The sequence below is a fragment of the Hyperolius riggenbachi genome, chromosome 1, assembly GCF_040937935.1.
Source record: "Hyperolius riggenbachi isolate aHypRig1 chromosome 1, aHypRig1.pri, whole genome shotgun sequence".
NCBI lineage: Eukaryota > Metazoa > Chordata > Amphibia > Anura > Hyperoliidae > Hyperolius > Hyperolius riggenbachi.
The window spans coordinates 497188971-497213944 of NC_090646.1; the positions used below are offsets into that span (position 1 = coordinate 497188971).

Genomic DNA, 24974 nt, shown 5'->3' on the forward strand with positions numbered 1-24974 from the left:
TTGTCCTGAAATACTCAGAATAAAGATTCATGGACTCTCGTTTCACTTCATGCTGTTGAAGCAAGGAAGTGTTATGGAGCCAATTTCATGCTAAATGAGATTTAGGTTGCATGCCAATCTGCATGGTAACTGGGGCCTGCATGGTAACTGGGGCTTGAACGGTCATCTGTTCAGTGTCAGATGAGATTTGCTCAGAAATTAGATTTTGGGATAGAAGTATATAATTAATACGAGTGTACACATTATGCAGACTTGAGGGGGGGGGGGGGGGGGGAGTAGTCTTTAGCAGAGGGATTCTTGAGTCACCAGACATCCACCAGAGCGAGGGTAGAATTAATACTAACAGAAGAAGGTTCGATTCTAAAGCTAACCAATACAGAGGCCCTATGTGTGGGTAATGGAGTGGATAGGACTCCCGAGACAGAGCTGCATAACAGGAGGCAACCCTGGGTGAGTACAACCTCCATGCAGCCACAAAAGTCACACCCAGCCAGGCGACTCAGAACCAGTAAACAGGGTGCTAGGGGAAATCACTGAAAATGGATCTCTAGATTTCCTTAAAGTGTAACTGTCGGGCATAAAATCAAAAATCAATCCTTTATTTTTATCTGGTAAACAAGTATTAAGGATGCCAATTAGGTAATCCAAAAGTTAAAATCTCTATTACTTTTCTTGTTGATAAATGATCATTCCCCAGTTTACCTGACTCTTATCTGGTACACACAAAGTTTGGTACACAAAAAGGAAGTTGCAGGGCATGCTGGGTTGTCCTTTTTTGCTTCTGTACTTCCCCCTCAGACTTAACTAATGCAGCCTGATTGGCTGAAGCCTCTTTCCCTCCTGTTTTCCCCTCCCACACATCTGTTACTCTGTGATTGGCCAATATTTCTCATGCTGAGACAATGCACTTTCTATAGTGAAGGGTGGGCAAATAAGGCAGAGGAGACTAAGGGAGAAAATTACATCAGAATTGGCTTCAAAATAGCCACACTTCAAATGGGAAATGCTAAGAAGGATTTTCTCTTTTTTTTTTTTACTGTAGACCAATCACTAAAATCAAAACATAGACAGTGCAATACATATATTATGTAAGTAGAGCAAGAATTTATCTACTTCTATATGTGTTTTTTTTCTGAAATAGTATGGCTGACAGCTCCTCTTTAACCACTTGTGGCCAGCACTAGTTGAATTCAACACCCTGTTTGGGAGTGGTTATGTCTGGCAGGATGTAGCTTTCTGATTTAATTGGCTCCTGACCCCACGAGAATGGCGCGATTGGCGGTAGCAGTGAATCCGTGCAGCGTTGGTACCCTATTTTCATACCTGGTCTCTGGTACTTAAGGGGCCAGAGACTGCTGGTACCGAAGTGGTTAAGCTGGAAAGAAAAAAATTGTGAAAATGCACACACAAAAAAAAAAAAAAATCCCAAAAAGGAAATGAATGCAAGACATTATATAACATAAGGTCCCTCTTCAAACTGCAGCATAATTGAAACATAAATAATGACGATAAAGAATCTATCATCACTTAACACATGAGGATATCATCCTAGGAGAGAAATATTATTAATCAGCATATATAGCAAAGTGTTCATGCTAATTATACACTTTAAAATTGTATATAGTCAAGGCTTACCTTTTGTTGCACATACTGTTCCTTCACTTTCTGGGTCTGTTTTTTTAAATTGGTGTTCTCTTGTTGCAATGTCTCCACCTATAGAGCATTTAGAGCATTAATTTATGAAAGTAGTAGTAGTAGTAGTAGTAGTAGTAGTAGTAGTAGTAGTAGTAGTAGTAGATGATTAGACAGAAGTATCTTTCCCCATTTTATATTTTCCTCTGACTAATTATAAACTGCACCCATGTTTGAATGTTATTACTGCAGGTTTTTTTTAATTGCATATTTTTAAGTCATGAATATACAAATATGAAGGTAAAAAAAGACAGCTTAAAACAAAAAAAATACCAATGCTCTGATTTGTACTCACCTGTCCTGATTTGATAGCAAGGTCACGGCGCAACTGGTCCAAGATTTCCCCAGCAATTTCAGTTCCTTCCTCCAACTGTCTGGCTCCTTCATCAAGTCCCTCTTGTTCTATCTTAGCGGCTTGTAATGCCACTTCTAAAACAATCTTTTGATTTTGAAGATAATGAATTGTGTCATCCTTTGAAGAAGCATCATTCTGAAGCTCCAGAAGTCTGGCCTCAAGTTCATCATAGCGTATCTGAAGGTCATTCAGCACCTCATCTCTGGTGAGAAGAGTTTCTTGGGTTGATGTCAGTTGTTTCAAGATCTCAAGGTGTTCTTGCTGAAGAGCTTCTAGATGCAGTTCCTTCTGCTGCAAACTCAATTTCATCTAACAAAAAAAGGAACAAGAACATCTAAATAAAATAGAGTAATTTTTTTTATGATCATGCACAATTTAAGTCCGCAAATGTAAATCCAAATGATAAAATAGGACCAAACCTGCTCTATCTCTCGTTCTAAAGCAACAGCGGAATCTGCTAGTTTCTGCAGGTGCTCTCGTTCATCCTCAAACTCCTCAAGTTTTCTCTGAAGGTCTTCTTCCACCATATTCTTTGCATCTTGTATCTGCTTGAAAGCAGCCTCCTGGTCCAACATGTCAGCCTGAAAAAAAGAAATTAAGCTATGTAATTCATGCAGCTAGCGGCTGCAAGCACTTCTAAGTCAACTCTTGCTCTCTCCTTTTAAGGAAAGTTCATACAAAAAAAAACAAAAAACGTTGCAACGTAGACTTTTATAACACTGACCCCCATTTAATGTATATGCCGCTGTATAAGACACACTTTCTCCCCCAAAAATGGGAAGAAAAAGTCCCTGCGTCTTACACGGCGAATACATGTAATCCCCGATTTACGAACACCTGCCAATACAAACCGCCGCCTTGTCGGGATTCCCTGTGTTGTCCTGCCTTCTGTTTCCTGTGTCTGCACTGTCTCTGCGCCTCCGTTTCCCACCCAGTGTGTCTGGTTCCCTCCCTTGTGTTGCCCGCTCCCCCTATGTATTAGAGTGTAGCTCCAGCAGCTCCCGCGGGCAGCGGAGATTGCCAACATCTTCTCCTCCCTCCAGCGTTGGCTTGTACTGATGACACGATCAGCATAAGCCATTCACTAGAGGGAGAAGTTCAGAGGAGAAGAGGTTGGTGATCCTTGCCGCCCCGTCGGAGCTGCTGGAGTAGGCAAGACTGCTGCTGCTACACTCTAATACATATGCAGGTGAAGCGGGAGACACGGGGGAGGGAAGCTGAGGCGCGTGGACAGAGCCGGCACACTGGGAACAGAAGGAAGGACAGAAGGGGGAACACCTGGGGAGAGAAGGGGGGGGAACACACCTGGGGAGAGAAGGGGGGGGAACACACCTGGGGAGAGAAGGGGGGGGAACACACCTGGGGAGAGAAGGGGGGGGAACACACCTGGGGAGAGAAGGGGGGGGAACACACCTGGGGAGAGAAGGGGGGGAACACACCTGGGGAGAGAAGGGGGGGAACACGGAGACAGAAGGGGGGGGGGGGGAAACACGGAGACACAAGGGGGGACACGGAGACAGAAGGGGGGACACGGAGATAGAAGGGGGGCACCAGGAGACAGAAGGGGGGACACCAGGAGACAGAAGGGGGGACACCAGGAGACAGAAGGGGGGACACCAGGAGACAGAAGGGGGGACACCAGGAGACAGAAGGGGGGACACCAGGAGACAGAAGGGGGGACACCAGGAGACAGAAGGGGGGACACCAGGAGACAGAAGGGGGGGGACACCTGAAGACAGAAGGGGGGGGACACCTGAAGACAGAAGGGGGGGACACCTGAAGACAGAAGGGGGGGGGACACCTGAAGACAGAAGGGGGGGGACACCTGAAGACAGAAGGGGGGGGGGGGACACCTGAAGACAGAAGGGGGGGGGACACCTGAAGACAGAAGGGGGGGGGGACACCTGAAGACAGAAGGGGGGGGGGACACCTGAAGACAGAAGGGGGGGGGGGACACCTGAAGACAGAAGGGGGGGGGGGAGACACCTGAAGACAGAAGGGGGGGGGGACACCTGAAGACAGAAGGGGGGGGGGACACCTGAAGACAGAAGGGGGGGGGGGGGACACCTGAAGACAGAAGGGGGGGGGGGGGACACCTGAAGACAGAAGGGGGGGGGGGACACCTGAAGACAGAAGGGGGGGGGGGGACACCTGAAGACAGAAGGGGGGGGGGGGGCCACATGAAGACAGAAGGGGGGGGGGGACACCTGAAGACAGAAGGGGGGGGGGGACACCTGAAGACAGAAGGGGGGGGGGGACACCTGAAGACAGAAGGGGGGACACCTGGAGACAGAAGGGGGGACACCTGGAGACAGAAGGGGGGACACCTGGAGACAGAAGGGGGGACACCTGGAGACAGAAGGGGGGGACACCTGGAGACAGAAGGGGGGGACACGGAGACAGAAGGGGGGGACACGGAGGCAGAAGGGGGGGACACAGAGGCAGAAGGGGGGGACACAGAGGCAGAAGGGGGAGACACAGAGACAGAAGGGGGGGGGAGACACAGAGACAGAAGGGGGGGGGAGACACAGAGACAGAAGGGGGGGGGAGACACAGAGAGAAGGGGGGGGAGACACAGAGAGAAGGGGGGGGAGACACAGAGACAGAAGGGGGGACACCTGGAGACAGAAGGGGGGACACCTGGAGACAGAAGGGGGGACACCTGGAGACAGAAGGGGGGACACCTGGAGACAGAAGGGGGGACACCTGGAGACAGAAGGGGGGACACCTGGAGACAGAAGGGGGGACACCTGGAGACAGAAGGGGGGACACCTGGAGACAGAAGGGGGGACACCTGGAGACAGAAGGGGGGACACCTGGAGACAGAAGGGGGGACACCTGGAGACAGAAGGGGGGACACCTGGAGACAGAAGGGGGGACACCTGGAGACAGAAGGGGGGACACCTGGAGACAGAAGGGGGGACATCTGGAGACAGAAGGGGGGACACCTGGAGGACACCACTTGGGGGAGAATATCTACAAGCTGCTCTTGGAATATGGACACACCAGGTTTAGTATATTTTTCCCCCTGGTTTTTTCCCTGTAAACCTAGGTGTGTCTTCTATTCCGGAGCGTTTAAATAATATAAGCTACTTAGCATAACGATTATTAAACTGATTAAAGGAAACCTGAGATGGGGTGTATGGGTGTCTTGATACTTACCTGGGGCTTCCTTCAGCCCCATGGGGGGGGGGGGGGGTGTCCCTTGCCACACACTCTTCTGATAATGTGCACCTCCCATCCAGGACGCACTGTGCAGTCGCATGAACTGCGGATCTGCTGTGAATCCATGGAGAATGTTGTATGCTGTGTACATCAAATACAGGGGGTCTATTGCTCTCAAAACTGGTTAAGATAGTGTGTGAAAAAGATTCCTCATTTATGCAGCAGGTTAAAGTGGACCTGAACTCTTGCAGAGGACAGAAGGAACACAGAGAAATGCACCCTGTATGTATTTAGAGAGTTTAGCCGGTCTAATCCCCCCTTATCTGTGACTAAACACAACTGTAAATTGATCTCTCAGCTGTGTCAGCTGGCTGCCTCCGCAGAGCAGCTAATTTCGAAACATAGGATGTTAACTCTAAGTCTGCTTCCATGAAAGCAGACATCAGATTTTTACAGGGTTTGTATCAGCTCTAACAAAGAAGTTATTATGCTGCTGCCTTTCTTTTAGAGCAGAGAGGAAATTCTGAGTTCAGGTCCGTTTTAAATTTACCAGCACATTACTCTCAGATGTACACAGAGTTATATTGCCTGAAGCTATATGGACATTCAAGTGGCCTGTCCGCAAGTTCTCCACATGTATGCCTATTGCCTACTCAGGACTGCATTTTAGCCTTTTTCATGCCGCCTAAGTATTAAGCAATCAGATGAGCAAGCCTCCTAGAGCTTCCTTCTTCCCTGTTCTGACTGAGCTGCCCTATAACTATAATGATGTGGCTATATATTTCTATAGGGAGTTCTCCTTACTTTTATATATCCTGATGCTATTACTTTCTAATTTTTAACCTCTTCATAAAACTTTGTGAAAAAATGTTTGTAAGGTTTGTTTGTTTGATTCTTTTTAACTGCTTCTGGACCAAAGCAGTACGAATCTTTGACAGTGCTGCGGCTCTGACTGGATGTAGATTCTACTGCTTCGGTATTACGCGTCCCCGCTGCTACTTCAATCTCTCTGCATGCCGCAATTCACCCCCTCCGCTGTCTATTAGACAGCAGAGCTCTGTGAGCAGGTCTAAAGCTGCTTTCATTGGCTCCTGACCGCGTGACCATGGAGAGCCAATCACAGTGGCTCACATTGATAGACAGTGGCAGGAGCCAATGAAAGCACCGCAGAGAGAGGAGCCTGCGGCGATGGGGCAGCGTCGAGAGTGGAGGTTATGTGCGGTGATTGGTCGGTAAGTGGCGTTTTACCGTACCAGCAGTCTCTGGTCCTTAAGTGGTTAAATAAAGCCACAAGACTTTTATAGTATTCCTTATGCAGGCAGTGATAGCCTTGGAAGGACAACACGGTAGTGTATGACCCTTCCTGGTCAGTAGTTCTTTGGTTTGTTCCCAAAAGCAGACACCATCATTATACCGGTAGATGTAAACGTGATGAGGTTTGGCAGTAATTAGAAGTCTTAATTTACAGGATTTATGTACAAAATCATCAGCCCTGGGATGGATAACATTGGTTAACAAAAGTTATCCAATAAACCGAGCTAGGATATTAAAACTGGTCTTCTGCAAGGTGGGAAAATTTTCCAATCTCTTCTTGGGTCACATCATGGTATGGATTGTTGAAAGGTTATAAAACAAAGTTAGCATTTACATCTGTGCACATATTTAGTGTAAACACTTTGTAAGCAGTTCATGTCTGGATTTATTGCAAAACAATCTCACTGTATATGTGTGCACATAACTGCAATCACATAACCATACCAGTAACTTTTCAGCAAACCTTGCCAACACTTGATATAACCCAGGTAAAGGTTGCAAAGTTTTGTCACCACAGTAACAATGTCTCCAGATTTATTGTACCGTTCACATTGTTTCCTGTTTCTCAGCCCCAGAGAACCTAAATGCAATATGAATGACAAAGCTGAGCAATATTTGAAGATGCTCTGCCAGCGAATGGAAATTTTAGTGTGTGCATAAATCATACAACAGACCTCACTGCCACTATCTATACTCACTCATTCTGTATCCAAGGTGGTTTGGAGGATAATAGGCCTGTATGAGTTTGCTACATTCACTCTAAACGTTTGTGTAATCACCCATCCAGATGGTAAAGCAGATACTCCTTACCTCAATGTTCTGGAGCTGTGAAGCAATACGCTCTTTCTCTTTGATTGTCCTGTGCTGTGTTTCTGTCAGTTGATGTGAAAGGGTCACATTTTCGATTTTAAGGTGCTCTAAAACCCCAGCCTGGGTCATCTGGCCAGCCTATGGTAGAATTAACTATGGTTATTAATCATATCACAATCAGGTACCTAGTTACGTTACATTATATTTCATGCACTGAGACAAGAATCTACCTGCATGTTTGCCATTTCGCTCTGTAGTCGGACCCGGGCCTCTTGAGCTAATGTGAGCTGTTGCTGGTACCACTCACGTGCCTGCTGCAAAGTGGAGATTTCTGCTTTTGAGGCTTTAAGTTTGTTTGTCAGTGTTGTACGGTCCAGCTGTACTTGCTGAAGTTGGTACTGTAGTGATACAGTCTGTTGTCGTAGATCATGAACTATGCGGAATGAAGAAAAAAAAAAATAACAGGTTAGTGAAAATGTCTGCTCTTTTTGCCTTTTCACAGCATGCACATTGATCAGGTTTTCAAAATGCATGCGATTAGTTGATCGCAAGGAGATTAATTGCTTTAGAATAGTAGTTAAATGTTTACAAAAAATAAAAATAAAAAACAAAGCTTCCACATATACAGTATATATTCCAGTATATAGAGTTGCAAAAGATCTATACAAGTATAGTGAAAGAGGATGTAATCTTATCTTTAATCCACATAAAAGACATCTGAGAAAAGGAAACTGCACCAGAACTTTCCACTCAGAATACAGAGTAAAGGTGCCCATTCATTTTTAGAAAATCATCGTATTTTCAATAAGATTGTTCAGATAGAAAAAAAAGCATATTCAATCAATCCATGGCATTAAAGAATCCAATTTATGAACTTCTATAAACCAATTATGATCATAGCTATGGAAAAAAAAGAGTCAGCCAAACCAATCAACTATTCCATTAAGGAAACGATCAATAATGAGATCGTCCATCATCAACTGGGCTCACCCGCTTTGCTGTTTTCATATAAATACGATCTGAATGATCTGATTGAAAATATGATGGTTCACTAAAACTAATACCATCAATGGGCACATTAAAAGTACAGCATTTGCTCAACTCAGACCGATTGGTTTCAGTTTAAAAAAAAAAAAAAAAAAAAAAAAATCTGTTCTGGGCAGCTGCTTCACACAGCCACAGAATGTAAGGAGCAAAAAAAGAAAAAATAATAATAGCGTGTCTCTCTACATTTACATATATAGTTTTATTTGGCCAGAAGAGAGATCGTGTGCTGGCTAGGGCAGCATGGCATGACATAATCACCCCGAGAGCACCTTTAGCTGTGGTGAGCAAGAATAGAATAGGGTAAAGCTGGGAATACTCTGGGAACCTAAATTAGGGCCATATCTTGCTAACTAATACTAGGAAGGGGGGGGGGGGTTCTGGCTACCTCATGAGAAGCAACATCTGGCTAATGCTGGGAAGAAGGGCTGCTCTAAAATATCTAATGAAAGGCACCCCTGGATACCTAAATTGGGGGTCTGTTCCGGTTACCTAAAAGTGGGTGCTGTTCTAACTACCTAATACTGGGGTGAGGGGCCACCACTGGCAGCCTAATACTGAGGGTGGGGCAGCTCTGGCTACTTAAAATGGGGGGCTGCTTGGGCTAGCTTATACCGGGGGTGCCGCCCTGGCTACCGAATACTAAAGAGGGTACACCTGTGGCTACCTAATATTGTATAGACCACCTCATGTTATCTAATAAGGACAGTGGGCACCCCTGGCTACCCAATACTACAGGGACACCTCAGGCTACCCAAGACTGAGAAGGGGCACCTCTGGTTACCCAATACGGTGGGGACACCTCAAGCTACCCAATACTACAGGGACACCTCAAGCTACCAAATACTACAGGGACACCTCAGGATACCCAATACTAGAGGAGGCACTTTTGGCCACAGCCACACAAACTCGTTGACAGGCTGCCTGACTCCTAGTATCCACCCAGCACTGGACCAAGAAAAAATTATAAACTGGAGATTTGTAAAAGGAGGTTGTTGGTATTATTTACACAGTATAATTATGCTAAGAATTAGATTTAGTGTTTCACAGGATCTCACCAGTGTTATCTTTCTGAATAATTGTTCTCTGCAGCTCCTCCACCTTGTTCATCAACCTCTGATACTGCTCTTCTGCTACCTGCAAGTCATTGGTCAGTGAAGCCAGGCTGCCATTCTTTGCTTCCAATGAGTTTTGAAGATCTGCCATGGCCCGCTCCAAATCTAGGCAAGACTTCTTCAGAGTAACTACCTCAGAGCCAAGTGTTTCGTGCCTTTGTTGGCTCATCATACTCTGCTCAACCTCAGCTTGAAGCCTGGTGCTAACCGCTGCCAACTGGGCTTGTAGCTCCGTCTTTTCCTTCAGTGCCTGTTTAGAAGAGCAGATATTACTGGACAGATACATTTTAGGGCTTGCTATGCAGAAGCGTAAACTGCCTACGGTTCACATACCAAATGACAAGACACAATCAGGATTTACAATTTTAACATACAGACAATGTGCATTGCGGTTTTCTGTACACCATGCACATTTATCTCCCTTACAACGCACATGTTTTGCCACTGTAGCTAATAGATAAAATGAGCGTGGTGTGAGTTAAATTGCTGCATGCTGTCATTGTGTTTCCTGCGTGCAGGAAATGCATTACATGTGACTGAGCCCATGGACTTACATGGGTTGTCCATTCTAACGTCAATCTGAATGCAGGAAAAAATGCACGTTTTCCAGTAATGCATGTTCAAATCCGACTGTAAGCTCAAATTACATATCTTTGTAAGCATGGAATCTATGCGGTCTCAAAATACAGACTTTCTCATCTTGCTGCATTTGTAATAAGCTTAACAGAGCAGGAGCCCTTTTTTACTTTCAACCTATGGAAAAATCCCTGTGACTAGCATGAAATAATTACACTCCCATAAGAGTTTCTGTTAGCAACACATTGGAGGTTCTGTATTCTGATTGCCTAAATAAAGTAAGCAAGCAAGCTGAAATAAGAAGTGGTGGTTGAGGGTGAAGGTATACAACCTAAGAAAAAAAGCACAGAGACAACAGGAGCCCAAATGGTGCAGTACGTCACAAAGGTTGTGGGTGTCTGCAACAAAGGAACAAAGGAAAAATAAATACTCACAAAGCTGGGTTGCACAGGGGCAACTGACCGCTATAAGCAGGTGGAGATGCACAACCCTGACTCCACTCGGGTTACCAGGGGACCTGGAGATGGTTGCTATCTTGGAAAAGGCACATACACTCTAATAGCCTACGTGGTATGAAACCACTCAGGGTCAGGTGTAGAACACCAATTGGTGGCAGAGTAAGGCACAGGGTAAGGGGACGAGGCGCCCAACATACAATAAAATATATTAAAAACAAATAAAATAGAAAAAAAAACGTGGTGGCTTACCTCAAGGATGACAAATTCATAAGAAAATGAATTACTACAAAGCACAGGCAACGCGTTTTGTGGGAACTCGCCCACTTCCTCAGGCCAAATAAAGTGCCACTAGATGCTGGTAGCTGCATTTAGAGGCGCCCTGATTGCGGCTACCAGCATCTAGTGGCACTTTAATTGGACTGAGGAAGTGGGCGAGTTCTCACGAAACGTGATGCCTGTGCTTTGTAGTAATAAAATTAATTTTCTTATGTGGCTTACCTCATCCTTGAGGTAAGCCACCTCATTTTTTCTATTTTATTTGTTGATAATATATTTTATTGTATATGGGTGCCTCGTCACCTTACCCCAAGCTGAAATAAGGTTTGTCATTAACCCAATCAATGTTAAGAGGCAACAAAAAGTATTTTTTTTTTAAAGTTTCCTGGTGAATGTAACTTGTGTTGTGCTACAATAAACAAGCAAAAACACCACAATTCATATTCCTTAAAAACATCACAGAAAGCATAGTACCCTCTAAGATATAGACTGACAGATAAAGCCACCTACATAAGGACTTTAATGTATTTTTTAATTAAAAATATATTGTAAAATGGGTTTTCTTTTGCTCTATTTTGTATACAACTAGAGGTTTGTTTGCCTTCTTACAGATTTGCAGCTTTGGAGTGAAACTCATGATGCATCACAGGCCAGTATGCTGAGCACGCAAACCTTTCTTTTGTGCTCTATAGCTAATCATTTTATAGTCCGAGAACCGAATTTGGTAAAGGTGCCCATACAGCTAGCGATTTTGCTGTACGATCGACCATTCGATTCAATTGTATAAAATCGAGAGAGAATCGAGTGTGTTCCAGTATGCCCAATCAATGTAAAGTGGTTGATATGTCGAATCGACCAGCTTAGTCGATTGAGCAGGATGCAAGATATCAGTTGATCTCACAGGAATCTGCTACTGTTCACATATCATTTAATTGACTCGGAATCAATTTTTGCATTCTAAGCATGGAGGCACAACATTGGTCAGAGCGATTAGTGAAGGTGAATCACATACGATATCGCTTGTAGTGTGTGGATCACTAATTGATCGACTTTCGTTTTGTTGATTGAATCAGAATCGCTAGATGTATGGCTACCTTAAGAGCTGCTTCAGGTGGCATTGTTCTTTAATTCCAGGAATGGATTGGTCCAACCCTATATTACGGGCTTGGGAAAGACATGTTACACAGTAACAAGTTAAGTTATGAGAAGGAACACCAGAATTTTTTGTAGCGGAGCTTAAAACCGCTCTACTGAAAAAGTACTGTAAATTGCAAATTGCCAGCAAATAATTACACATACCATAATCAACTGGTTCTGGATGTACTTTTGGCTTACAAGAGCATATTTGCACACTGTGCCCAGTGTTTTGCAGTGAGACATTAAGGGTGTCACTTGTTGCAAATACCTTCTGTAAGAAACTTATACTGTACTTCAGAGATGCTTTCAGGTTTCTTTAGGCCCAATGCAAGGTAAATGCAGATGGTTCAGGTTCTCCATGTTTCTAAAAAGCTAGAATCTCTATAGATCAAATGGGCTTATAAATAGACTATATAAAAGCAGATGTTATTTATTCAGCTGTGCGCACGTCCATTGCATGATGCCTTTCATACATGCTGCGATTCATGTCTATATATTTTCTTGTATTGTACATTTGTAGGGATTGTTTCCCAGACCATGTGGTATTTATGGTGTATCCCTACTAGCTATTTTGTCTGCACTTTGTAGTCCCCACCTCTGTGGGTTTTTATTGTTTTTACTCAGTCTATTCCTTAATAAAGATAATTGCTATTATATGGAGCTGGTTGTTTTAGTCTTATATTTTGATATGTCGTGGACATCTGTCTATATTTTTTCTAGTGTATATTCCATCCACGGACATGGACTGAGGTTGTGTTTTCACTGTGCTCATTTGTTGTTGTGTCTATATAAAAGCAAATATCTCAGCTTGCTATGCTTCACTGTTACACATGATCCATTGCTAACAGATTCTGATCCTACCCACTGGTAGCCACTATCGTGTGCTGGTTCATCATCCCTACTTCTTGTAGTTCAGATTCCCAGAACTGTAGAAACTTGTATTCTGAGACAAACTGAGCACATCATAGGAAAATACATTTTTAAGATAGCAATTCTTAAATTACCTATTTCAAGCTCACAATTTGACAAAAATCTGAAAAGCTGAGGCTTTCCACCCTAGCCTTACTTTAGAATGTGAATGGCATTTTAACAAAAAGGAAAAATAACAAAAAAAAAAAAACAACAAAAAACACTAGCTCTGAACTGTGCATTGTTGTAAATTGTAAGGGGTAGTTCTTATGAGGAAAATCCTTTACTGTAGATTGTTGAACTAAGATGATCTTAGTTAGTCTGCAAGGTTCACAACCAGTATTAATATTTTCACCTGGCTGGCTTCGGCTGTCAGTGACTCCAGCTGTCCTTCCAGTCTCATTTTTTCCTTCAATACCTGCATCAGTTCATCATGATTCCCAGCAATGGAGCTTTCCATAGAAATACTACATAGCATAACAAAGAAAAGAGAAATTCAGATTATGGTGAAAATGAGCATGCATAATGAAAATACACTTATTGTCAACGTGTTTGTGTATTTCTTTTGAAAAAGGCACAGTATTGATGTTCTGTATTTTTAATATTTAAGAGAATTGTCTGTGTTAGCTGCATTACAAAACTACTTAATCACGGGGTGCCAGTTGAATGCTTTAGAAGCCAGCTCTGTTACTATATAGCTGAGCAATGGCTCTGCGTAAAGACTATGGCATTGTCCAAGGATGGAGGTTAGGGTTAGGCATAGGTTTAAGATTGTGTTAGTAGGTAGGGTGGGGTGAAATAAGATTAAAGGGAATGTCCAAGCAAAATAAAAAAATGAGTTTCACTTACCTGGGGCTTCTACCAGCCCCATGCAGCCATCCTGTGCCCTCGTAGTCACTCACTGCTGCTCCAGTCCCCCGCTGGAAGCTTGCCGACCTCGGAGGTCGGCGGGACACATTGCGTACATTTTTACGCATTCCCGCTACTGCAGGAACATTATCACATACATTTTTACGCGTTACTGGTTCAATGCGTAAAAATTTACGCATTGAACCAGTAACGCGTAAAAATGTATGTGTTAATGTTCCTGCACTAGCGGGAATGCGTAAAAATGTACGCAATGCGTCCCGCCGACCTCCGAGGTCGGCAAGCTGCCAGCGGGGGACTGGAGCAGCAGTGAGTGACTACGAGGGCACAGGATGGCTGCAGGGGGCTGGTAGAAGAACTAGGTAAGTGAAACTCATTTTTTTATTTTGCTTGAACCTTCCCTTTAAAGGACATCCGAGGTGAAAATAGACTGATGAGAAAAACAATTGCACCTATCCTCATTCTCCCAAAAATGACTTTAGATATCCAACAGTTTTATTTTATATTTAAATCTGGTTTTTAAGTTTTTACTGTTTTATTGTCTCTGCTCAATGACACCTTCAATGAAGTAAGCCAGAGCTCAAATATATGAATCATTGACCTTTTCTGTTCTAAGAAGCCATTAACTGTCAGTGGTGTTTTATGGTCGTAATTACTTATCAGTGAGGGTTATGCGTTTTCCACTATGTGCTGTGGGGAAACCGCTCTCAATTCTGCCAAGTGTGTTCCCTGCCTTACACTACTTAGGGTTATGACAAGGCCCTAATACTAACTCTGCGATCGGATAGATTTAAGGGCTAGGGCAGTAAAAACTTGGTTAGCAGTGTCACGAATCTGATTTTATAATATTATTAACTACACATTACCGATATTGTTAGTGCCGGCATCAACCAATGGCTAAATTAAAATTTCCCTTTTCAATAAATAGAAATAGGGGAAGGGAGGCGGGGTATTCATAAAAGAGGTGTACATGACACAGAGGAATAAGTATACATGAACTTTTGATTCAGCGCACCAGCTAAGGACAACACAGGGCTTTTGGGACAGTGCCAGCAGAGCAGGATAGTGGCATATCTAAATGGATTCCCATGGAGATTAGAGAAGTGAGGAGTAACAAAACTACAGCACAAGAAGGCTTAAAGCCCTAGTTCATTCCCATATTTACTAGATGTGCTTTAATTAGCAATGTAAACATTTGGCATTACAAATCTGTACTTCCTGCAAGAAGCATCTTTGAAATCCCCATCTAGAAAGAGACCAACTCTTTCAGGTTGTTAAAGCAGTAGGATCAGCCATACTATTCCAAGGAAAAAAAACACATATAAGTAGATAAATCTACTTACATAACACATGTATTGTACTGTCCACGTTTTGATTTCAGTGAATGTTATATAGTAAATGACGAGAATTCTGTTCCTGGTGGGGGCCATGTCTTTTGCCCACAGTAAAGGCTAACTCGTGATGTCATTTCTGCCCTTTACTTTTTTCTTGTCTCCTCCAATCACTGAATCACCTCAGCCTTGCTTGTAAACACAAGTGAGTAGGGGATCAGGTTTCAGATAAGCAGCAGACAGGGAAATAAAGGGAAGAGGAGGAATATATTATAGATAAAAAGAACCCCCAGCATGCAATTCTTTGGCACCGACTACCAAAGAGCCAGTGCTCCTAAGGTATATGATAACTCCAAATCATAACAGCAGAAAATGTTTTGAAAGTTTTGAATGCAGGATTAGCATCTTTATCACTTAATACACTCAGACCAGTTGCTGTTGAAATTTGATTTTTATGGTGACGATACCGCTTTAACACATTGAGGAGGAACTACAAAATAGGTCTGCTTAGCTGTAATGCTGCAGTACTAGCCACAAAGATATTTTTTCAGGACAGAGAGCAGGTGACGTGGGGTCAGGTGATCTACACAGAGTGACTGGATGCTGGCCCATCCCAGCTACTTCCTGACTACCTTGTGGGTGAAAACAGGATACAGGTAGAAATTTGGACAGTTGTCTCTCCAATAAAATTTTACGGTCCTCTCAAAATGAAATGCAGCTAGAAAAGCCTTGTAGCTATGCTCCCTACTTTTTTCTGTTTTATACTAATGTACAGCACTAAAGATGTTAGCGCTATATAAATAATAATAATAATAATTATAATAATAATAATAGCAAAAGTACAGGTATGCAATACACACAAAAAACAAAAAAAACTTTGCGTATTGCTAATTAATGCAAAATGGTAAAGGTACTTTCCATGAAAGACTAGAAAGCCAATGACTTAAGGCTTTAAATTTGTAACTGGATATAATCAAAATTCTATGATTATCTGTAAGGGCCCGTTTCCACTACTAAGTGATGCGAATGAAGCTACCTAGCCGTATCGCATCACTTCCGCCGCCGGCTGCATCACTTCCGCATCTCCCAATGCGGAAGTGTATTGAAAGAGATGGGACGCGGCTGTGGGCGGACACGGCCGTGCGAGAATCTGCAGCATGCTGCAGATTCTCGGATCGCTCCGCACAACATGCACGCAGTGGAAAATCTTCAATTGCCATGCATGTGTTTCAGGAGCCGCATTGCACCGCTTCTAGTGGAAACGGGCCCTAACAGTTTAGTAAAGGTAAATTAAATCATAAATTTGTCTTGCGTGCAAACTGCTACCAGTAAACTAACTTCTACCAACTGCCATTCCTAATGCAGTAATACAAGGCAATATGGCCACTCCTTAAAGAGGAACTGCAGTGAAAATAATGTAATAAAAAAAAAAAAAAAGTGCTTAATTTTTACAAAAATGATGTATAAACTAGTAGACCTAAGCCCATTAATATAACGGGCTCTAGGTTTGTCTCACAACCAGTTTAAGAAAAGGAATAGATTTCTCTTGGGAAAGGGGGCATCAGCTAGTGATTGGGATAAAGTTTAATTCTTGGTTATGGTTTCTTTTTAAGCAGGGCCAGTAACAACTGCATATACTGCAACTAAACAGCTGCTTCATCTTGAAATCAGTATTCCTTATGATACAGAGCCTAGGAGCCCTAAAGGTTCCCATACATCAGACAATGTATGGGCAGATCGAACAGATGATCAAATCATTTTCAAAGAATTTTGTTGGGAAATATGCAATGGCTATAACTGCATAGTGAGCAGTTGGCAGACTGCAGTATCATTTTAAATGGTTTTATGACTTGCAGTGGTGAGGCTATCATATATGTTAAGCGGTGTTGCTAATAAGTGCGACAACAGAAGTAGCTTTTAATTCTCAACTATGATGTCCAAGTGTGTGGCTTATTAACCAGCATCTACTTACAGGAGATCATTATCAGAGAACAATACTTCAAAGAGAAAAGAAAAAAACAAAATCCTCTACTTTATTATAGTGTCATGTATAGATGTGGTTTTCAGTTTTCGAAGAATGCAAATATTTATACCTATACATTTTGTGTTAGTTAAAGGAGGAGGATACTTTCGTATTGTTATTAACCTTACACTATGAACTGAATTCTGCAACTGTATCTATGCAACTCTCTAACTTACCCAGATGAATAAAGTAATTCCCATGTCAGAGTTCACCCCCACCAGACTAGTGTAACTGCAATTCTGCTTTGTCAAAGATACAAGGGCCCATATGCATTTAATTTTTTCACCTGAGTTATCTCCTGAGTTAATCTTTACTTTAACCCTCCTGGCAGTACGCAGTTTCTGAGGCTGCGTCCGCGGGAGGGATTTTTTTTTAAAATTAAAGTTGTTTTACCTTTGTAGGCTAGCTACCATTTTCCCCCAAGTCCCCCCGCACCCTTCTGATCCCCCCGATTGCCGCCGCTATAGGTTACCTAGCCGCGATCCCGCGAGGGCCCCAGCCTCCCCAATGAGCTTCAGTCATCGGACATGACGTCTGACGTCATCGACGTCATGCACAATCCCGGCCCTCCCCATAGCGAAGCTTGGAGCCGATTGGAGAGGCTGCACCATCGCAAGGGGGGGGGGGGGGGCGGAACGTATAACAGCGGCGATGGGGGGCTGAACTGTGCCGCAATAGCGCCTTCTTTAATGCCATTGCGGCCGGAAACGCGGCTAATCAGCCGCGTTCCCAGCCTGTCGGCCGGTGACGGCCACACCGCAAGTGGCCGCGGGCGAGTCCAGCTGCATCGGAGAGACACGGCGAGGGCACCATTCAGCTGCAGGGGGATGAGGGGAGCCCCGGGTGAGTACAAGTAATTTTTTTTATGACACTTACGTTTTCCTTTAATAAGCATTTTATGACAAGTTGTGAAAATATCAACTTGGAAAAAAGGAGAATTGCATATGGACCAAGGTAAGGATGACCACAAAATGCTGTAGTGTGAGAGGTGCAGGAAACACAAATATGTCCACTGCAGTTAGTTTTTATGGAAATGTATGAAATCCTAGGATGGGGCAAGATGTGGATACTGCTGCTGGGCACATACTTCAGTCTACTGGAGTGGTCTCCATGCTTACTGGTGCGTCTAAAGAGCAATGTGTGGGAGAACAAATCAGCATCCAGAAAGAAAGAAAAAAAATCAATGCAATTGATTATTAAAATGATGAACCAATGTACTGTTATCCTAGCGTCAGCCTGCATGATGTAATTTGCTCTGGCAGTACAGTATACCTGAACAGAGAAGCATATAGTAGCTGTCAAATTTATTTCATTTTAAACAATACCATTTGCCGGACTGTCCTGCTGATCCCTTTGTCTGCAGTAATGTCTGAATCACCCACCTGAAACAAGCATGTGGCTAATCCAGTCAGACTCCAGTCAGAAACATCTGATCTGCATGGTGATCTGCATGGTTGTTCAGGGTCTATGGCTAAAAATATTAGAGGTAAAGGATCAGCACGGCAGACAGGCAATTTGCATTCTTTTAAATGTAGTCATATGTCAGCCTCCATATACCTCTCACTGCAGGCGTGCTTTAAGTTGTAATGCTTATATGTTGTGTTAATTTGAAAGCTTGAATTTGCAGACTTAGAGCATCCATTCTTTGGTCACAAGAAATATGAAGAAAAGGACTTGGATGAATGAGTTGCAAAACGGAAGCTGGCGAGTGAAAGTAAAAGGGTTAATACATTTTGTGAAGAGCCTAATAAAAAGGAACACGTCCTACATTTGTGACTAATTACCTGCTTGAAATGCTGTCTCTACGGCTCCTAGGTTCCCCATTTCCTTCAGGCTCCAGAGCTTGTTGCTCTGCAGCAGCAGCCTGTAATACATCTCTGAGGGAAGGGTATTGTCCCACATCTTCTGGAGCTATGCTTTGGCCATTCACAATGTATTCCTCTTCCCTCCTAGGAGATGCAGCAACCAAGTAAGACCCTTGTCCAGCAGATACACTGCTGTAAGTAGAACTATCACTCTCATTTCCATCAAGTCTCATTCCAAAATCACTCCCATCAAGTTCTGAGCTGTTGTCAGCATTGTAGCTCTCTATCCGTTGCCCTTCCAAACTAATTTCTGACACCACTGAGGTCATACTTCCCATATTAGATTTCAGGGAGCCAGGGGATGCATCAGAATACCCTACACTAGTATTGCTAGCTTCAGAAGATTCTTTTCGGTAGTCTGCTAAAGAGCGAATCTTGCTAGAAGACTTAGATGACTTGGAGGATTTTTTCTCTTTGGAAGATGATGGGAGCCCAAGACTTCCCAACTTTGGTCCTCGAGGAACACTTGTGCGTAAGAAAGAATACTCCTTAGTCATTGCAACAGTGCTGGCCCGTGGAAGATTATCTGGATTGAACATCAATTCAGGATCCAAGGTACTTGAAGGACGACTTTTAGGAGTAGAGCGATTAGACTACAGGGAACAAAAGAACACATTACAATGATTAATACTTATGCAAGTACATTATATATATAAAAAAAAAGAAAAACTTATTAGCTTAAGAATAAAACCTAGAATTCTTGACGACCCTGTTCAGGTGTTTCTGGGTTCCAATAAAAGGTCTGTATAATTCTTATTCAATAAGTTAGTATGATACCTAAAGAATTTGTTCAACTTCATTTTCATAAAGTATGCGGTTTTCGAGAAATTGTGCTTCAAGTGAAACTACAGACAGCTCTTGGGAAAAAAATATCAAAATGCATTCAATTAATATGGCAGACATTGTCCTTCTGGAGAGATTTCCCTTCATCCCAATCCCAGATACCAACAGACTTCAAGTGAAAGCAAATATTTGAAAATAGGGCAAAGAGTGTAACCAACCTACTAAAAGATTTTACTGCTGTTGGTGAGTAACTGGGGTGCCGGTTACATAACAAATTCAAAAGAGGATCTAATAAAAATCAAGTTTGGTATTAATGTGGGCTGATAACTCCAAGAAACCACATTTCTAGAGACTGTACATAAATTTCTAAAGCCTGTACATATACTAGATGAAACTTGTCCTCAGATATGGCTTTAGTGCCCTCCTTCATGCACCTGATCGCGAGAAGTCCTCCAGTATACTACATGACTACATTTCTACATGACCATATGGGAGGCCCAGTAGCTTTAGACCCACAATTATGCATGGTGGTGTAGAGGTTAGCAATCTCGCCTTGCAGCACTGGGTCCTCCGGGCACTCCAGTTTCCTCCCACATCCCAAAAAACTTACAGATAAGTTAATTGGCTCCCCCCTAAATTGGCCCTAGTCTAGGATATATACACTACACGATACATACATAGACATATGACTATGGTAGGGATTCGTTTGTGAGCCCCTCTGAGGGACAGTTAAGTGACAAGACAATAAACTGAGCAGCGCTGCAGAAATGTTGCCCTATATAAAAATACTAAATAATAATACCTTTTAGGAATTATTTCAGATAAGGATACTTCTAAAACGGGGGGGGGGGGGGGGGGGGGGGGGAACGGTCTCTGCAACACTTTTTATTGCTAGATTACTGAATGCTTCCAAACTGCTTTCTAGTAATACTCCCACCTTAACAGAATGGAAAAATAAAATAGATTCTGCAAACCCTTTTAAAAGATTGATTTTAGCACACAGAGGGAACTCTAAGAAGTCCCCTCTCATAAGGAAAAATAGACGAAACGATAAGAACAACATGCCTCTTGTATTATGCTACCTATGCCTCATGATATGTGTGTGTCTGCGGTTATTGATCACAAGCTCCCCGATGGTATATCCGTGCAATTATTCCTACAAGTTTCTAACAGATTCATATGTTGCATTTTTTAATAAAAACAACAAAACAAAAACACTATAATGAAAAAAATAAGATTGCCATCTTTAAAGCCTTCCCTTGGTTGTCATGCTAGTTTAGTTTAACACCTGATCTGTGTAGTGTTGCTCTGGTGAGCATCTCAAAAGAACATAGAAGCAGAAGATTAAAAATGCCAGGCTACTTGGCTACCATACTGATCTTTCTTCATCTGCTTCTGAGTCACTCATATGCAACATGCTTGGAGCCATGGAAACAATAACAGCTGATCTGTATATTAGTTTTGGACCAGACCCTCCTGGTGGTAACCCCGACCTACACTTGGGGTAGCCGCCGCAGAGGATTTCTCTGCCCTGGGAGGGATTTTTTGAATTACATTAGCTTTAGACTTTGTAGCTAGCACTTCCCTAGCTACCATTGTCCCCCAAGTCCCTCCGCTCTTTTTTTATTGCCCCCGATCGGCGCCATTATACGTAACACCCCCCAATCCCGCGGCCTCTCTATCAGCTCCAGGCTTCGCTATGGGGAGGATCGGGATTGCGCATGACGTCGATGATGTCAGACGTCATATCCGATCGTCGCCATAGCGATGACTGAAGCTCATTGGGGAGGCTGTGGCTCTCGTGGGATCGCGGCTAGGTAACATATAGCTGCAGCGATCGGGGGAACAATGGTAGCTAGCCTAGTGCTAGCTACAAAAGGCTAAGGCAAATTTAATTAAAAAAATCCCTCCCGCGGACGCAGCCTCAGAAACTGCGTACCGCCAGGGAGGTTAATACGCAGAGGATCAGTACAACAGCCATGCACTTGCAGGGTGCTTAGTGTGTCAGCTTGAAACTTTAAGGCAGAAATCTTAAAAAAAATGAGTGGCAAGAAACAGGGCTGTGGAGTCATCAAAAAAAAATCATCTGACTCCAACTGAATATGAATTATTGACCCTTTTGTATCTCTTTCCTGCTCTTAGAAGCCATTTACTGACAGGAAAATGTTTTCTGGCTGTAATTACTTATCAGTGAGGGTTATGCTACAGTCTGAACCAGTCCTGACCCAGAAACAAACTGTCACTTGCATACCTGATGTTTAACTTTCAGGCAGAGAAAGAAAAAAAGGAATACAGCCTAGTTATTTGTGTGCTTGGCACTTTACATATACATGTCTATCTCATCAGGTCACCTTGGTTGTCCTTTAAGGCTAAGAACCAGGAATATCTTCAGCTTGAAACTCGAGTTCTAGAGCATAAAGTGTTTGCATGCTGACTGGTGTGGGTAGAGTAAAGACCCGTTCTAAAAAATAAAACTGCGATGAGGTGACCTGGCCAAGTACAAAAGATATGGTAGCCTTTTTGGAAACTTTGATCCACCATTTTGACAACTTTTATAGCGGTTCGTGCTCCAGTCTGTCGTGAGCATGTGTTTTAAGTGCAGAGTCTAAATGATTGCACATAAATTAACCACATCCCTTGGCACCAGGTTTTTTCCTTATTTAAAGCGGAATATAACCCTGCATTTCAACTTTGCTCTAAAACATTATTTACAGCATATTATATGCAAAAAGCATTTTTTTTTTTACTAGACCAGCATTGGAAGGGTTAAACAGAGGTTTTAAGTTCTGTGGAGAGATATGCAGAGGTTCAGATAGTTACATTCTATTTAGTTATATGTATATATTTAGAAATGTTACACACTCTTTGGCTGTCCTCCAACTCCTTCTCAGTGAGAGAGAGGAGTCACATTCAACACTTAGATACATTTATGTAAACAAAATGTATCTATCTCAAGTTCAGATGCGTCTGCAGAAATCTCCAGGAACTTTAAAGCCCTGTGTAACCCTTCCAATGCTGGTCCAGTAAAAAAAAAAATGCTGGTTGCATATAATATACTGTAAATAATGTTTTAGAGCAAAGTTGAAATGCAGGGTTATATTCCGCTTTAAGCCCCAGTAGGAGGAGTATGGCCCTTGCTTGTGGATGCAACACAATGGAAAGGATATCCCTGAAGCATGGCATTAGCAGAGTTCAGGTAAAACATCCCCACTAGATAAGCACATTACAAATTTACTGGATTGAAAGGATAACTAATAAATACCCTTAAAGTGAACATGTACAGTATCTAACGATTCAATGAGACTCAGACATAAGCTCTAAATTGTGCTTGCTCCCACCTACCTCAATGAGCTGCTCCCATTGGCGCACTGTGATTAGACCAGGTCCCAATAATCTCACTAATCATTTCACCAATATTACAAAACTAGACATGGTGACAATTGACCAATGTAAGCTGCTTAGTGAGGGAGAAAAAGGTGGGCACAACATTCAACTTAGGCCACTATCTCACTCAATAAACAGTTGGGGGACAGCCTGGAAAAATCAATCATCTCATGATATAAATTTAACTGCAGTGGCTTTTAGTGAATTTTTATACTTACTCTGTTCTTCCTTTAAGCCTTCTTCTTGCTGGCTAAGTTAACACTTGCCAACCCCTTTTTACAACCCTTTATAAATGTTATTTGTCTTTGTCTAGTCACAGAGGTGTAGGTCTCTGCTGTTGCCTTTCCTCGGTGCATTTAAAGAATGACTGTTAATCAGAACATATTACCAAAGAAAAGAGGATCTGAAGAATATATGTGGCCATATCACCCAAACGGCATTTTATTTTTTTCACTGGTACAGTGTGAGTTACAGTGCTTTGAATGTAGGTATGAAAATCTCCCAACGTGTCTTTGCGTTTGAAACAATTTTATAACAGTAGTCCAATGTAAGTGATTATTAGTTTCAAGATTTGCTACACCCATTTGAGCAACAGGGGCATCTTATGCTTTTTAATAGTGCGTACGCATATAAAAAGATTCAGCTCTCACCCTTTCCTGTTGACGCTTGACCCTGTACTGCTTCAGCTGCTCCTCCAAGCGGCGCCTGGCCTGAAGGCGGATCTGCTCCTCCCTCTCGAGTGGAAGAGGGGCATCACTGGAGGCTGAATATAACCAAAGTCAAAATTATGAAGTGTTGGACAATAAAGAAAAGTTATCATTTATATAAGATAAAAACCAAGAAGATAGTTCAGAGTTCAGGGACTTAACATGCATGCTATAGCGGAAATTCATTGCAAGCATTTCATAATTAAATGTACTGTAGGGTACACTGAAGGAGGTTAGATAAGCAAGGGAAAAGGAAGAATACAGCTACAAGTGCAGAGAACATAGAATATAAATAGTGATCTGTTGCCATACACAAGATGCAAACACATTAAAATAATTTGACTTTGCCTTTCTCATTAATGAAAAGCTAATGAGTATCCTAACAGACCTATAAAAAGTTCCTCTAGGTTTGGCAAGCTTGGACCGGTCTGGAACTCCCTGGTATAGATGCAGACACTTACTCTACACTCTAACATACACATCAGGCAAGGCACTCACTCTAGAGCTTTTCCCTCTTTCTCTCTCTGGGTTTCGGCGGCTGTATGTTGTGGTCAGTGTTTTTCTAACACATGGGGGGACATTAGCCGTGGCAGTAAACTGCCAAATGACACTACATGTAGCGTCCAGGGTCGCCTCGAACGGCAGGGAAAGTTGGGATCGGAACGCTGCGTTTGCGCAAACGCCGGTAAATGCAAGGTACAAACGCTCCCATTCACTTGAATGGGAGCATGTAATGCCAAGTCATGAAGCCAGTGGTAAACGCGGGGCAGAAGCCCGCGTGAGCCAGTCCCTATACAAACATTTCTGGTCACACACTTTTCAAAAGGCAGCACACTAAAAAAATATCTTGGCCCATCTAACAGACACTTACCAACATTTGTAACCATTGTGACACACTAAATTGAGCCTGCCAGATACACTGTGCTTATTTCTTATAGGCTAAATATCACATGCCTGAATAACTACAGACCAGTCACTGACATCAGTGGTCATGAAGTATTCTGCTTGCATTTCTAAAAACCATCATAGACCCCTGCAGTTTATCTGCAAGTATGAAAGGTCTGCACACAATGCTGTCAGCATGGGTCTGCACTACATCCTGCATAATATGAAATCCAAGAATCAAAAAGTTCCATCATTAACAAAACCCTATAATGCATAGC

General features: G+C 42.8%; 1 protein-coding gene across 4 annotated transcripts in view; it reads right to left on the reverse strand.

Moving 5' to 3' along the window:
• Positions 1-24974, reverse strand: part of GOLGA3 (golgin A3) — a 60836-nt gene that overhangs the window by 20260 nt on the left and 15602 nt on the right. For all 4 annotated transcript variants that reach the window (XM_068243421.1, XM_068243424.1, XM_068243422.1 and 1 more), the window contains 9 exons: positions 23755-23867; positions 18857-19530; positions 13207-13318; positions 9439-9745; positions 7567-7769; positions 7337-7474; positions 2467-2628; positions 1988-2356; positions 1636-1713 (listed from right to left, as the gene is read on the reverse strand). In XM_068243421.1, the coding sequence (XP_068099522.1) occupies positions 1636-1713; positions 1988-2356; positions 2467-2628; positions 7337-7474; positions 7567-7769; positions 9439-9745; positions 13207-13318; positions 18857-19530; positions 23755-23867 (2156 nt within the window). The remainder of the gene's footprint in view (positions 1-1635; positions 1714-1987; positions 2357-2466; positions 2629-7336; positions 7475-7566; positions 7770-9438; positions 9746-13206; positions 13319-18856; positions 19531-23754; positions 23868-24974) is intronic.